Genomic DNA, 15,903 nt, shown 5'->3' with positions numbered 1-15,903 from the left:
TGATTAATATCATGTTTTATGATGTGTATAAAATTTCGTGTGAACCTAAGTATATATTGTTCTTCTCCTTGACTATTGTTTGGGAAAGAAATATTGTTGATTGTAATATCTTTTTATTATAAACCGCAAGTTTGTTACTCTTTTACGCAAAAACTATCGAATGGATTTTAATGAAACATATTGAAACATACAAACATTGCAATAATATAGGTTATACATTAGAATAACTCATAGCGTAAAATTAAAAAAGATATAATGTAAATTGGACGAAATATAATGATAAATGTTAAGTAAGTGTAATGCATAATTTTTAATTAGATAACATTATAAAGCCATTATCAGTCGCAAACAAATATTATACGTGCAATATGAAAAGTTTTTGGTTTAAAAGCAGTAAAAAATTCATAATTATATGCGGTATTAATTTATTGCTACATTTAAAAAAATATTTGTATCTGACTGCCAAAGGGAAGAGCCTTGAGCGCGTCCACCTTTTAACTATATTTTTATATATTTGTTATGCGATATCTCGTTTAAAAATATGAATTAAAAAAGAATTGAATTTTAATGAACGTTTTAATCGGCTCATTTCCGTGTTAATGTCATATATTGGTAGTCAATTTTCTCGTTCCGTTTTTAGAGCATGGAACAAAATATTATCGTTTCGTTGTCTTTTAACTATCCGCTTTTACATTCACTATTGGTTTGTACATATTGCTACATACAGCGTATTTCCGTTTTGTCATCTGACCTGTGACAGATATTAGGTAATTCAAGGATACCGAAATTTTATTAATATTATAAACGTGAAAGTTTATGAGTATGGATGGAGTCATGGATGGATCTTTCATGCAAAACCTACTGAATGGATTTTGATCAAACTTTATAGGAATATACATAGCTTATACATAGAATTAAAAAGTTATTATGTAAATTAGGCGAAATACGACTATAAATGTCAAGTAAGAGGCTGGCGAAGTTATGCGGGTCAGCTAGTATATACAATATAGTAATACTACAATAGTTAAACTAATTAAATCAACTATTTATTATTGATATATTGTTGATATACACAACATTAATTATATGTATTGCTATATCTTTGATATTGTGAAACAATGTGAATATTGAAACAATGATTAATATTTATAATTTATTGTATCTGTATTGACTTTGCAGTTGCTTTTGAAGTTAAAAGGCTATTGTACCGACACCCTTTTTGTGCGCTTAAATTAGTAATCGATACAGTATCGTCTAGCGTCCGAAGTTCACCCTCGTACACTGCACGCACATGGCTTTCAGAGGTACGTACTTACCTACTATTATAATTGTTAGGCGACAATCCAATTTTCATTATTAGGTGAATCCAAAAATAAATGATAAAAAATATATATGGTATAATATTGTAGATTGTTGTAGGTATTATTTTCTAATTATTATGGTATTATTTCTGTAAAGAGAGGTATTTAGCCCGATATTTGCACACTGACGTACCTATACAAGATTAGTTGTACAGAGCAAATAAACACACAGAATATTCATGAACCTAAATTACATTCAATAAAAAAGAAAGTAGAAAACTAAAAATAGATTGAGAACTGTTTGTATTAAATTAAAAGTAACCGCTCAGTTTGTAATTTTTAAAAATTATTTTCAATTTCACACTTGAAGAAATTTGATCTGGTTCTTGATCGCCTGAAATAGAATGGACTCTTTTTAACTAACCCTGTATAGATAGAGTTTCATTTCGAGTTTTCCATTTGTCGTATGTAGCTATGTAGCTATGTATTTACATATTTTTTGTTCCTAATTTCCTTTAATATTCTCTTATGAATGCGAGGAATCTCATAAGAGAAGATTACATAATAAGTAATATAGTAGTAAGATAAGTCATGTCTTATAGACAAATATTAATATAACCAAAGGCAAACTGTTGAAGTTCTTTGCACGTTGTCATTTTACAAATGGGGTATGAGGAGAAAGACTGTACTCCCTTTTATATTCGTACGATGACTGACAATCCTATCTATACTTATTTAATTTGGTATACACCTAATATTTAGCACATCCCAAATAGATATGGATACAGGAACAATCCCAAATAGATATGCACATTCAGACAAATTTTATTTCCTTCATAAGAGTAAATGCTCTGCCCAGGTCATACAGATAAGTTGCGGGTAAAAGACCGTAAAGTAGAATAAAAAGTAAAATAAAAAACAAAATTTTATGTTTAAAACATTTAAATATATTAAATGTTTTAAACATAAAATATTTAGTTTTCTCTATTATTAATAATTAATCCCCCTCAACACGATAAAAAAGTGTTTAAAGAATATTAAATATAGGCATGAGAAGTTAAACAAATGCATAAATAAACGTTGATTGCGTTAGTAGGCATGTTTAACAAACTAGAGCAAACTTCTCAAGGGTTATTCCTTACGCTAGCATTAAGTTTAGTTCGTCACGCAAAAAAACTTGGTGAAAGTCTAATTCTGTTAAAAGTTGCACAAAAATAGGGAGCAATAAATAACGATATAGATCTGACACTGTCAGGTATTTTTTGTATTTTTATTTTCACTGTGGCTGACAATACGCGCAGCCTGCCAATTAAATGTTTAATTCCAGTAAAATTGTATTTTTAATTGTATTTAGCTGATGGTATTCACACTCAATAGCTAGCTAGCTCTAAATAGACTATTATAAATAATATAACTACACGACTGTTGACGATCTGAGATGGTGTAGTCAGAGACGTAGTCAACTGTCGGCGTCAACTATGGGGTACATGGAATTAAACGTAGCGTGGCGTGAGACCCTAACACCGACTTTCGGTTTAATTTGCTTTGATGAATGAAAAATGATGGTGAATGAAACATCGTAACCCTAAAGATATGAATTCAAAAGCATCAATAAGGCGGGGAGTAAACCAATATAAATTCACACATTCAGAATTACATTTTACTTAATTTCTTTGGTAAGTAAATAGGTTAATTAAAACAAAAATAGACAATTGTCTATTATAGATATATTGGTCTGGTGATGCCACAAAGATTTCAACTTTAATTATCATATTCTATAACTTCCCATCATTATAGCGATACTTATCAAACTCCTATAAAAAATAAATTACGAAAATTGAAGATGTTTTTTATTTATTTACGTTACCTATTAGCAGTGTAAGACATCCACTTGTGGGCAGAAATTACCTAAAATAAGGATCAGGATATATGAAACTTTCAACACCCGGTAGTTCAACATAGGATGTGAAAAGGAGAAAATTGGACATAGTGGAAAATGTTATTATTTATTCTGTTATCTTTTCTTTTCTATTATTTATTCCATCAATGCTTCCATATTTGCATGAAGTTTTATTTTTATATAAGATAAGATATATTTAAAATAATAGATTTTATTAATTTTCCTACATCAATCTGTAATTAAAAATTGGTGATATAATATGCCAATTTCACGAAGAAAACTGGCATCTTTCACCAAAACAAATGACATAATTCGTACTATTTTTCACAGAAGAGAATGGTCAGTAATCACTTTTTTGTGTTCACCGTATTCTAGAGTAGTGAGAGATGCCGTCAAATGTAAACGTTGGGCACAGATCCAAAAAGCTGATTTAATGATCTATAGTATATGTTATATGTAAGTATAATGTAACTATATGTGTTTTGTAAATAAGAAATCCAATTTAATGATTTAGTAAATATTGAGAAATAAACACGAACTCTAATAGCCAAAATAAGAATATATACATAGAGAAGAATTAGATAAAAATATGTATTATTATTTAGCCCAATATTTTACTTATTTTTATGCTCATTATTTCAGTGATAATGATACCTGTAGGTTTTGTATTTGATGACTGTACTCTAATTAATAGGTATCCTAATAGGAAAGGCAAGCCTATAGAAGTAAGGAGAAATGAATGACAGTAAAACTAAAAAGACATTAATCGTGTTAATCACAGACTTACTTGTATTGAGTGGGAGGTTAATATTGCTAGCTACATAAATACAGTAATTGAAAAGGCAAATTACTATATTTTGGTTCAAAAATGGCTGTTACTATATTCTGCTTTAAAAAGCAACTTTGTCTCCTTTTTTTGAGATTAAAGATAGCGTATTTTCATTCCTCCTGACTCAATCTATTTGCATGTTAAATTTAAGTCGTAAGAAGGTAACAAACAGACGGACAGACTGAAATATTTTCACATTTATGTTTGTACAAATGTTAGTGCGGATGTGGATGTTATTTTGAACTGATAAACCCGTGAATAGTTTTACAAATTATGCATAGAATAAAGAGATATGTATACCGGTATAGTTTCGAAAATCATGATAAATATTATAACCTTGTGGCGTTGATCAGGAAATCAATAAAGTTGCAAATTAGACATGTGTCGACTACGGCAGCCAGTTGCATCGTGATAAATTCTATGATGATATTGCTTTCTAAACCGGTGACTATAAAATATGTATTGAATCATGTCAGTCAGTTGCTTTGTACCTAATAATAAGCAGTATGTTTCATGTTTTCTACTATTAGCTCATCAATATTCAGAACTTGGTATGATGTACAATAAGTAATAGAAAACAATGATAAGAAACATTGTAGAGAAAAAATAATCAAGTGTATTTTTACACAAAAACATGTTGGGGTTATTCATTTAATTATTGTTGTTGTTGAATTTTACTTATTATTTAAAATTATGTTTCCCTATAAAACCGTAATGCACTCTTAAAATTCAATACATCGAGAACAGAATGGAATAACGCTGATAGGTTTACAGGAAAAAGAAATTATCAGAACTTCAGAATTAGATAAGAATAAAACATACAGATATTTTAAATTAATTAGAAAGCTGATAAAAGCTATTTAGTGGGTATATACATAGATACCTACATATTTACTGATTAAATTTAAACACAGTAAACATTGTGTTTCTAAAGTTTATGATGCGGTTGTGTCTAAAATTTCCACCAAAAGTTACCTGTGCCTTTAATATTGTTTTTCATTTTTCAGATAATAGCACAGTTTATTTTTAGATGAGTTTCTAAATTAACGTAACTTAATATCCATATGTAATGAAAGACTATATAATCGTATGATCCAACATATATCACTACCCTTCGCCGTTAGATGATTTTGGTGATAATTTCTACCGATTGGAAAAATGGAAAAAGTAATATAAGCAAGCACCAGTTAAAAAAGTATTATACCTTTCTGAAAAAATTGTCTTGTCAATGAAAACGTGAGGACATGATTTATGACAGTAGTATACGTAATTGCTTTTCTTTAATTTATTAATATATTAAATCTACTTAACACAAAGCGGGGCTATTAATTACTTGTATACGCACGCGATACGAAGGTCGAATGCCTGATAGCTTTGATCTAATTTCTGATAATGTTAAGTTTGCAAACTGAATGTGTGTTCCAACATATAATTTTGTTTATGGGAAAACTGCGTTTAATAATTATGTTCCAATTTTACGATCACATTATACGAGTTAGCATGGCTGTATAAATTATATTAGGTAGCTAAATAGCTTTTTAATATTAAATACATTAAATAGGTTCATGGTGTATCAATATTAAAGAATTGATTTTTGTATGTAATGGATAGATAAACTGTAAAATACCTAGTTTGTATGTGTGTAATAAATTTTGTAAAATTTTTTAATAAGAACCTTTTTATTTATAAATAGTTATGCAACACACAGGCTGTTTGTTAGTTTTTTATGCAAAGCTTATAACGACATTCACAGATTATTAAAAAAGCTTCTTCCTTAATTCCAGCCTATATACAATAACGACACATCAATTAATTTTACTTCACTTCACTAGTTATCTATAAAATCGAAAGTATCTGATTCGACCATGACAAAATCTTCCTGATGAACAAAACAAATGAACATACTCAGTTTAACATATGTGTAAAATAAATCCTTGCTAGGACTCTATAGAAATGACAATAATCGTTTCTAAATAAATACACAGGTATTATATGAATATTAAATGAAGTATGAGTATTGAAATGTTTAAATGTATTATTTATTAGTAATAAATTCTTATAAATACCTTTGTATTACATTAAATATTTCAAATTATTATTATAAAAGGTCACTGAACTATTAATAAATTGGTTTTGTTTTCCTCGGGCGCTTTTGTTTTCGTCCATTCTAATTACATGCGCTGTAAATGACAAATTTAAATAATAATATAATTTTATTGGCAGATTGAAGACATTTAGGACCGAAAATATAAAGCATTTGGACAGAAATGTACATAATTTATTACGGACATTTAACTAGTGGAATATTTTTTACATATTTTATGCATATCTCTTTATCTCGATGGAAACGTCTATATATGTTTTATTATAACGGTTGTTCATTGTTCTCGGTTATTTATGGTAGGTACCACAAATATGGCGGGGTATTTACGAGCATGTTTATGACTCGTTAGGCTAGTATTTTGCAACTTTGAAAACGAGTATAGAAAAGGTAATTATGTAACAAAATATTATACTTTTAATTAATAGACGCAATTAAAAAAATTTACTACAGGATTTAATGATCAAATAAAAAGAAGATAATATTATTTGGAGCTATCATTGGCGAATTTTTAAATCAATAACATTACTCCAGTATTCATTACCCTTTTTTATTTTGACGTAGTTGATATTTTTGACGTGGAAGAAAATAGAGTGAAAAGAAATAAGAGTACACGATTATACCTTTACTATGTACAAGCTTAATTTTCAACTAAAATATAATTTAGTGCCTGATATCTATTTTTTCATGTAGACAAAAATAAGAGAGAGATAAACTACTTTTTTATTTCTGAATTGCATCATAGAACTTCTCGAGTGTAAACAAATCGTCAAGGAAAATAATAATGGTATCTAGTGATAATGGTACTATTTGGGTGATTTAGGACTCCTCGGTTCACTGCACTGCTCGAATATCGCCACCGATATTAGGGTCATCTGCGTTTTATACCGCTCTAAATGATGAAATGTTTCAAACAGTTATAGCACTAGGCGTACACGAGTAAACAATGAAAACACATAAAAAGATAGAACAACTTCGTATTTATCACATTCCATAGAAACGTAATTTTTTTAATGGTTGAGAATGGAATGGTGGTCTCACCTGCGCTAATGGTATACGTAGGTAGGCCACCAGTGAAGGATGGTAAGACGAGAATGAGGTTAAATCAGTTAGTCCATTGTGTCAAATTTATCATGATATTTGTTTCCAGGGAGACCCGCGTGGAGGTAAATTTGATATAGTACATTATTGGCCATGGGGTTAAAAAATCACATTACTAACAACTCACTTTACACTTATTGTTAATTGATTTCAGAAGGGCTTAATTTTGACTTCAGTTATTTTGTATATATAAGTATATTAAGCGATTTTTCGTTTGGTTAGCATTTAATATAGGATAAGACTACATTAATACATATTGTATTTGTGTTTCTTTTCTAAATCCTAAAATAAGTAAATATCTGATCTTAAGTAGTCAGATCTAGACACGCGGCAGCGTAAGAGTTTCAAGTAAACAGCACCGTGTGTATATTTACACGAACCATTTGGAGCCACTTTTGACCCCCTCATAACTCAAAAACTCTTTCACACAAACCTGTCAAATTTGTTCATATATTGAGACTTGCGAGATAAATATGTGTTCCAAATTTCATAAACATATCTCAAACGGTTATTTAGATATTAATGTCCAAAAATCGTCATTTTTATCACTGATCAACTATAGATCAAAATTATAACCCACTTCCAGATGACCTAGGAAGTTCAAATTTGGTATTAGGTAATTAGGTGAATATAAAGTAAAAAATCTGAAACTGGTAAATTGTTATCATTTTACTACAATTTTTCACTTTAATTGATTCTATTTCAACTTATACTGGACGAATACTAAAATTCTATTAAAACGTCGATAGCCACCAATTGACATTGATTTCTCATCTTGTACTGGACCATAATATTGTATGAAAACGTCGATCATTACCAATTTACGTTGACACATCAGTGTCGATAACTAGCAAACTTTAAATATTGCATTGAGCGGTAAACACTAGTTGCTATAATTTAGATTCTGTCTAAAATATACTAGGAGTATAGTCGAATTTCGTATTTATTATGTTATTAACTGAGATTTGGTATTAATTATTGTTTCAATATTTAGCGCACATCGATAGTGTAAAATCATTATTTTTATAAATAATTATTAACTAGTAGGCATTTCGGTACAGGGCGCCGCGGTGGCGCCGTGTGGGAGCGGTGCGATAAAACTCAATGTTTTGTTTCTGGATATCTAACCTATAAGGTTGCGATTTATGCTACGAAATTTATAGCTTTCTTAAATTATACTTATATATTTGTGATTATATTATTATTACATTATTTTAGTAAATACGTATGGTATAGACAATAGTTTAAACCAAAAATTAATAACAATTTTAGTATAGTTAAAAGTAGGAATGTACAGTTAACTCGAGAATGAGAACTTATTGGTAACAAATTGTTTTCTTGAGAATTCAATAGATAACAGTCAATTTGTTACATAATCGTCTTTACGAACTATAACGTGTCAATACGAAGTTTCAGATATTAAATAATGTATATGTTGATAGAGAACAATTGTATTTGTAACATATGTATTTAATATAATATTACCTATTATCCACAAATCACAAGGCCTTAGTTTTGGCAATATTTCTATATTTAATAAAGGGCAGGTTTACGTTGGAGTCTTCAGAGTTAAAACCTTAGATAGTATGTCTTAACAATTTTGATCCAAGTCACGAGAGCTCTATTGTAGAGTACAACCATCTGTGGACGTTATACCGCCCCGATTTGCCCAAAAATTCCTGATACTGAATTGGCATTGCACTTGAACATTTAAAAGTTACAAGAAAATATAGAAAATAACACAAAAAAAAGACAATTATACCCCGTAAATATACGAAAATACAGTAATTTATCAAAAATAATTTGGTATTAATTTAGTTATAAATAAGTACCTCGTATAATTTCTGTACAAAAAGTAATGATATCCCATCAAAAACATAAATGTGAAATGATAGCCGAGTTTAATACTATGATATATACCTTGATTGTTGACTTCTACGACAAAAGAGAGGAGATCTAAATGGGTGCCAAGTTCAATGGTCTGTCCTGAAATGTATTTATAACAATATAAAATATCATTTCTTCTTATAACTTAGGATAATATACTGTAGCCTAAGGTCTAACTTGGCTAGTTTTCATATACGAAATATACTGTAGCCTTCGCAAATTCTAAACATGTCACTTGTCGGTTCCTATTTTAATATTAATAGTAACTAGCAATCGAAAGTAATAATTGGTATATGAGAACTGGCCAAGTTAGACCTTAGGCTACAGTATATTATCCTAAGTTATAAGAAGAAATGATATTTTATATTGTTATAAATACATTTCAGGACAGACCATTGAACTTGGCACCCATTTAGATCTCATCTCTTTTGTCGTAGAAGTCAACAATCAAGCCATATATCATAATATTAAACTCGGCTATCATTTCACATTTATGTTTTTGATGGGATTTAGTATTTCTGTATCCATCTAATATTCTCAATAATTTGTAGTGGTTTAGTTGGCCATCTGTACTTATACATTTGCGTAGATATACCTAATATTAAAATTCTCAATATAATTATGGAATGGTAATGCTTTCATATTAAATTAGCCACAATTGATTTATCATTATTATTAACCTGCGTTATCCCATTGCTGAGGAACGGTGTTCTATTGAGAGAAAAATGACATTGTGTATGTATTTAATAATACAATATTAGATATTTGATACAAGTAAAACAGATATACATACAAAAAATAGACACGTAAGGATAGTGTTCATGGTAGTTTATTGTGTGAATCCAGCGTAAAGAATAGGGCACCTTCTATTGTTATGGAGTTCGTTGTAGTAGTTCCCCTAATGTAAATTAAATTTTGTGAAGCAGGCGTACCTTTTAACATGGTAATAGTAAAGCAAATAGGGAACATTAGCCTAATGGAGAGTAATGTATCATAGCAGAAAAGGGATTATAGTAGTTATAATGATGATATGTAAAAACCAACAACGTTACTATTCCAAGATTTTCAGCGTTGGATTTTGTACAATATACTGCTTATTAAATTCTCTGTTACTTCATAATAGACTGATAGAGAATGTCCTTTGGTGTTAATATCGCCATGTACGAGTATACTGGATATTACGTTTTGCCGTTTCGTCAATGTTACGAAATAATCGCTATATAAAGTAGGTAGAATCACTATAGGTACCTAGTCCTACTAGATTTACTATCAATATTCAGAGTTTTGAATTTGTTTTCCCTGAAAATTCCCTGAAATATATACGAGTAGAGATAAGCACCACTCAACTCTGTATATAGCTCGGTGTATTACGACCATAGATTACTACAAAGCGTTGTCGTTATCGCCTTTGGGGCTCAACGAGATACGCGAAAGAACCATATTTAAACTGAGTAAATACTGAAATAGAGTACAGTTTTAAAATATTTTTTAATGTCTATTGAATTTCCGCCATGTGATTATGGCACATTTTTCCGCATGGCAATCAAGTCATTCATGTTTGATGTATATGTAGTCATACATGTATGTTCTATGTATATTTGTGCATTAACGTTTATTAAAGAAATAAATGTTGTATGCAAGATATTGCATATTGCGATAAGACCGTATTTATAATGCACTTTTTTACTTATTTTTTTTGTCTGTATATTTACGTAGAGTTCTATAGGTGCAGTTCGTGACCAGTATCGTGATCGATAGCGAGGACAAAACACCTAAATACTATATATACCTATAATTAAAAGTTTGGTTGCCTTACCGTGTGACGTGAGTCGTGAGTTAATACGCGCTGTAATGGCGCGCGCCACCTCCGTGGAGTCAGGTGCACGCTGCTGATGCAGGCGGAGGCGTTCGAACAGACAGTCCGCTGCTGAGTCGTCCGCCATGCGATATGCTGCATTAACACATTTAATATTTAAAAATCATCAAATATATAGAACTACAGTCCGGCTGCTCAGAGTTTGCGTTTCTGATAGGTCGGGATCGAATGAGCGATGTAACTTTTAACTGACGGACAATTTACGGCAAAAATTTAAATATTTTTTGTTTGCCTTTAGTGATAACATTATAATTTAATAATAATTCGAACTTACAATAAACGTATTAATTTTGGGCTAAAATGAAATTAAAGGCTAAAATTGTCGGCTATGAAATAATTTCTGAGGTACAGACTAATAAAAAATATAGAAAACAAATGCTTATCATCCACAGTACAATTACAATACTTGTAGATTATGGTGCAGGCTTAGAGGTAGCTGCGCCCACACGAAAATCGTGAGGACGTGGGGTTACCAGATGCTATAGAACTAACAGATATAATATGCAAACAGGGTTTTTTATGTAACTGAAATGGCAAATAAGCTGATGATAAGTGGTAGTCGTCGCCTACATAACTATATGAAAAGCACCATGTATGAAACATTAATAAATAGAAATATCATAGTCAGTTCCGTTTTAACGAAGATAGAGTACTGAGAGTCAGTTTTTAAATCGATTATGTTATTAGGCATAGTTTTTTATGTAATTAGAATGGCAAACAATGACGAAAAGCAGCATAGGTATACTAATAGTACTAATAAATCCTACCTTATCTGTATGAAATACCTGTTATATATAATGTACCTACTGTATATTGTCTATTTTGTTATATCAGTTACATATGGGGAAAATCTGATGGTCTACTTGATGGAAAGTAGTAAAAAATGTGTGTTACATACATGAACAGCACCACGTATCAGGTTCTGAATGTGGCGCTGATGATTTCGCTGTTGCCCTTACTGAGGTTTTACGTGTGATGTCCCCGTACTCTCTATGACTTATTTTAAAAGTATATCCCCAAACTCTAACAAATCCTAGTAGATTTGTTGGTTTGGCGCAATAGGTTGCCCTAACAAACGAGTAAGGTCCTGCCCTAAAACATCTTGAGGACGCCGGAATGGCGATGCTAAAGTGATGCCGGTACCGGCGGCTCATAGGTACTCAATGAGGTTTTTTAAATAATAAGAATCTCACACAACCTCCTCGCTATCCCATTGGCACCACCAAAGGTCTGTTTTTGTGTACAATTTTCCACATTTTATTAAAAATGATTTCTTGGTTTGCGACTTAGTTATTATTATTTTTAATATAATAATGTATTATTTTCTATAATAATAAGTAATATTGATGTACAAGAACTAGACACATCTAGTGTAAGTAGTCAATGATAATGTTATGTTCTATTTATTCATTAGTAATTGAAGCAGTCTTAACTATTTGAATGAGATATATGAGACAGAAACGTAGTTTTAAATAACAAAACATACGAACGTCACATAAATAAAGAGAAAACGATTACACAAAATCGGACAATACCTAGATACAATGCAGGCGAGTAGCTAAAAACAAAACATCGACTAAAGAATTATTTTTGTAAATTTTGGCAATCATTAGATACTTATTTTCTATTTTGTTTCTAATTTGTGTGATCAATTTAAAATTTCGTTTTATTGCACTGTCTATAAAGATTTAATGTTTTGTATACAAACAAACTTATATACACTCGTATATAAATGTCATTTGACAGTACCCATGGAATGAGGTTTAATTCCGAGTTCTTTAGAAAATAGTATTTGACCGTGAATTGTGATATTGAAAATTATTTTGTGGTAATTATTTCGATAGAATAGCGGAAATAATGAGATTAGCATTGTTGAGAATGTGGACTAAAACATAACAACGTGTTTACATTGACACCAATGAATTTATGTGTATGGATATTCATTTGAATAAAAGTAGATGTTTATGGTCACACAAAATGATCGGTTTGGACGTACGTGTGTAAGTGCTGTGTGTGGCCCCTTCTTGATAGAATTGTTGTATTGGAGTAAACAGTTTTGTAAAGTGCGAGCGAGTCGCTGCACAACGCCGGCGGCGTCCGTAGCCCGACTGAATCCCGCGACGCGCTGAAAGGAAGTGTTGCCAACAATGTTTGGGAGAGCCCCATTAGGCAGAATATAAAAAGCCACTAGACCATGAAAAGTTTTAAACGTATGTTAATGAAACCATTAGGGAAACAAACAAATTATAATTTTACATATAAAGGCATGTCTTTATACATACTTTTATAAAAGTTTTAATATAATATTGAAAAATTGTGGCAAAATTAATTCAACCATACCAAACCAATTCAATTTGTTAAATCATTGAGTTTCATTAAATAGGAATAAAAATACAATGACCATTATTATGTAAATTTATTATTCTAACACTTGAGTGATTTAAAGAGTATTTTAGTATCAAAATTGTTATATTTAGAAAATGTAGTAATGTTTTGTTTCATTATTAGTAATATAATTTTCTAGGCGTTTACAAAACCAATTTTTACATTTTTTTTGATAAGGGACATATAAAATTTCCTATCGGGATAACGTATAAAAAATCGGAATATTTATTCACTAAAAAGTCACTAGAAAGCCATCGACTACCAAAGGGTGTGTTGAATCTACCAGTTTTAGTGGTGTAACCAGTAAGGTGGCAACACTGACTGAAAGGAAAATCGACGACGTGCGGGGCGGGCGGCGCGCCGCCACGGGAAATCTTTTCTCCTAAATATTCATTGATAAAAGTCCTATGGAAGCCGGCATTAAATAGAGCTGTGTAGGGAACGTAAATATTTACTAAGCGCTTCTATAATTTTTTATACAAATTATTTTTAAATCAATTTCCACTTAATACCAGATAAATTTATACTTATTTATTGTACGTCTATGTTTATGTTAAGTCTGGTGTTTAAGAAATCAGTACAATGCATTGTCTACTTACCAGAGATAGACTGTCCTCTGTGAGATTTCAGCCGTCATGCAGACTGCTTTGAAGCTGTGTTTCGTTTGTAGAGTGCGATTATGTAGTGAAATTACAGGATAATAGGCATGAAATCTCATTCGACTGGAATGACATAATTAGTATCACGGGTGATGCATGGATAATGCGCTGTTTATGTACATAAACAGCAATTTATTTGCCAGTATTGTTGATTAAAACTAAGTATTTCATTCACTTCTGAATAAATCCCTATTTACTTTCAGTTGTCTCCGTTAAGAACAATATATTTTTTAAATATACTTAAGTACATTTATTTACACTTACATTTATGTTTTGGTTTTTTGATTTCTTGTGTTTGTGCCGAAGAGTCGGTAGCTGTAACGAAATAGTAGGTTTTTATTTGTAACAAATGCATATTACTAATTTAAAAGTGAAGATTATTAATTAGAGAGAAAGTAGGCGCATATAGACATTATTAAAGTCAAGTTTTATGTAAAGATAAGTTAGAATGTAAAAGACATACTATTTATAGCTGATAGTTTAGAATAAAAAAAAATATTAGCTAGAGGCCCATACCTACAACGAATGATATTGGCAAATTTTTTTGGAGCTTAGGTTTCAATATTGAAATGTTTGATTGGATCTCAATTTTTTTCTACTAATAAATATAGCCTACGTTATTCAGACACAATGTAACAATATAATGGTGAAAGAATTTTTGAAATTGGTCCAGTAGTATTCATTTTTAATTTTAACATACAAAAACATATATTTCCTCTTTATAATATTAGTGAAGACTTAGTAAAAGTACTCATAAATAAATTAATAACCAGTTTGACATTTTGTAGACATCATATCTACAGTTAATGATTAAGTTATGAGAATGACTAATACCTATATTATTTGTTTTAATTATAATGGTCAACGAACGGTGAATTCATTATGTAAAATAAAATGTGCGTATCTATTGATTTCTATCCACATACTTTAGTATTTATGTTTTTTCCCTAACCCTTAACAAATAAAGATCCTCTGTTACCTTGTATATTTATTTCAAAAGTTTGGTATAAAACTGTGAATGTTCGTAATTATGTTCAAAACAAGTATGTTTCAAATGATAGCAAGTTGCCTTATTTTAAAATTAAAATAATATGTATATACAAACTTTTTTGTTTTGTAAAGTTATGTCATCTCGTAAAGGAAATGCTGGTTTTAGATATATATTATTCAACTAAAAAAATATAGTTTAAATATATTTTTTGTTTTACTATGTTCTGTACACCAATAGATATATATAATATGAAGATGCTTCACATATTGTGGCCTTAACAAGATATATAACAATCACCTAAAGACACGACGAGTAAATATGAGATGATACTAAGCGACAATATATGTAGTGGGTTATAACGCCAGCTTTAAAACTTGTCTTATTCTCAGCTATCAGTATTATTAATGTTGGAGATGTATTGGTAATAACAATGCTAAGTTTTATCAATTGACATTTCCGTGACCATTAAAAAATAACTAAACATCTAGCTCTCTCACCTGACATTTCTCATTCATTACAAAATAGTTTGAGTATCATTAACATCACAGACGTCTTCTTCAATGTAACAATTGATACATTTGATTTCTGATTTAGTTTGAAAGGGTTTGAAATAGTATTTAGATATTTTTGAAACAGATTGAGAATTTTTGACGGTTTGTCAAATGTCAATGTTTGTCCACAGAATTTAATATAGAGCCAGTATTTATAAAAAATATAATTCTTAGTCTTGGGTTTACTGTGAAATAATACAATCCTTACTAATATTATAAATGCGAAAGTAACTCTGTCTCACTTTCACGCCAAAACTACTGTACACAGATAGACCTGAGAAAGGACATTACATTTTAATGCGAAAAGTGGATGGTAAAGGGT

The 15,903-nt window shown here is 30.2% G+C and overlaps 1 protein-coding gene across 1 annotated transcript in view; it reads right to left on the bottom strand.

Annotated features, from left to right (window-relative positions):
- LOC131846037 (cytosolic carboxypeptidase 1-like) overlaps nt 1-15,692 on the bottom strand; it is a 72,287-nt gene extending 56,595 nt beyond the window's left edge. Inside the window, exons 1-3 of the mRNA XM_059195249.1 lie at nt 15,528-15,692; nt 14,304-14,354; nt 10,936-11,070 (exon numbers count right to left, since the gene is read on the bottom strand). Of these exons, the coding sequence (XP_059051232.1) occupies nt 10,936-11,070; nt 14,304-14,354; nt 15,528-15,534 (193 nt within the window). The 5' untranslated portion in view covers nt 15,535-15,692. The remainder of the gene's footprint in view (nt 1-10,935; nt 11,071-14,303; nt 14,355-15,527) is intronic.
- Between the last annotated feature and the right edge of the window lie 211 nt (nt 15,693-15,903).

Source organism: Achroia grisella, unplaced genomic scaffold (genome assembly GCF_030625045.1).
Source record: "Achroia grisella isolate CSIRO2021 unplaced genomic scaffold, CSIRO_AGI_Agris_v1 utg487, whole genome shotgun sequence".
Classification (NCBI taxonomy): domain Eukaryota; kingdom Metazoa; phylum Arthropoda; class Insecta; order Lepidoptera; family Pyralidae; genus Achroia; species Achroia grisella.
The sequence above is the reverse complement of the archived record's forward strand: the minus strand, read 5'-3'. Positions and strand labels throughout refer to the sequence as shown.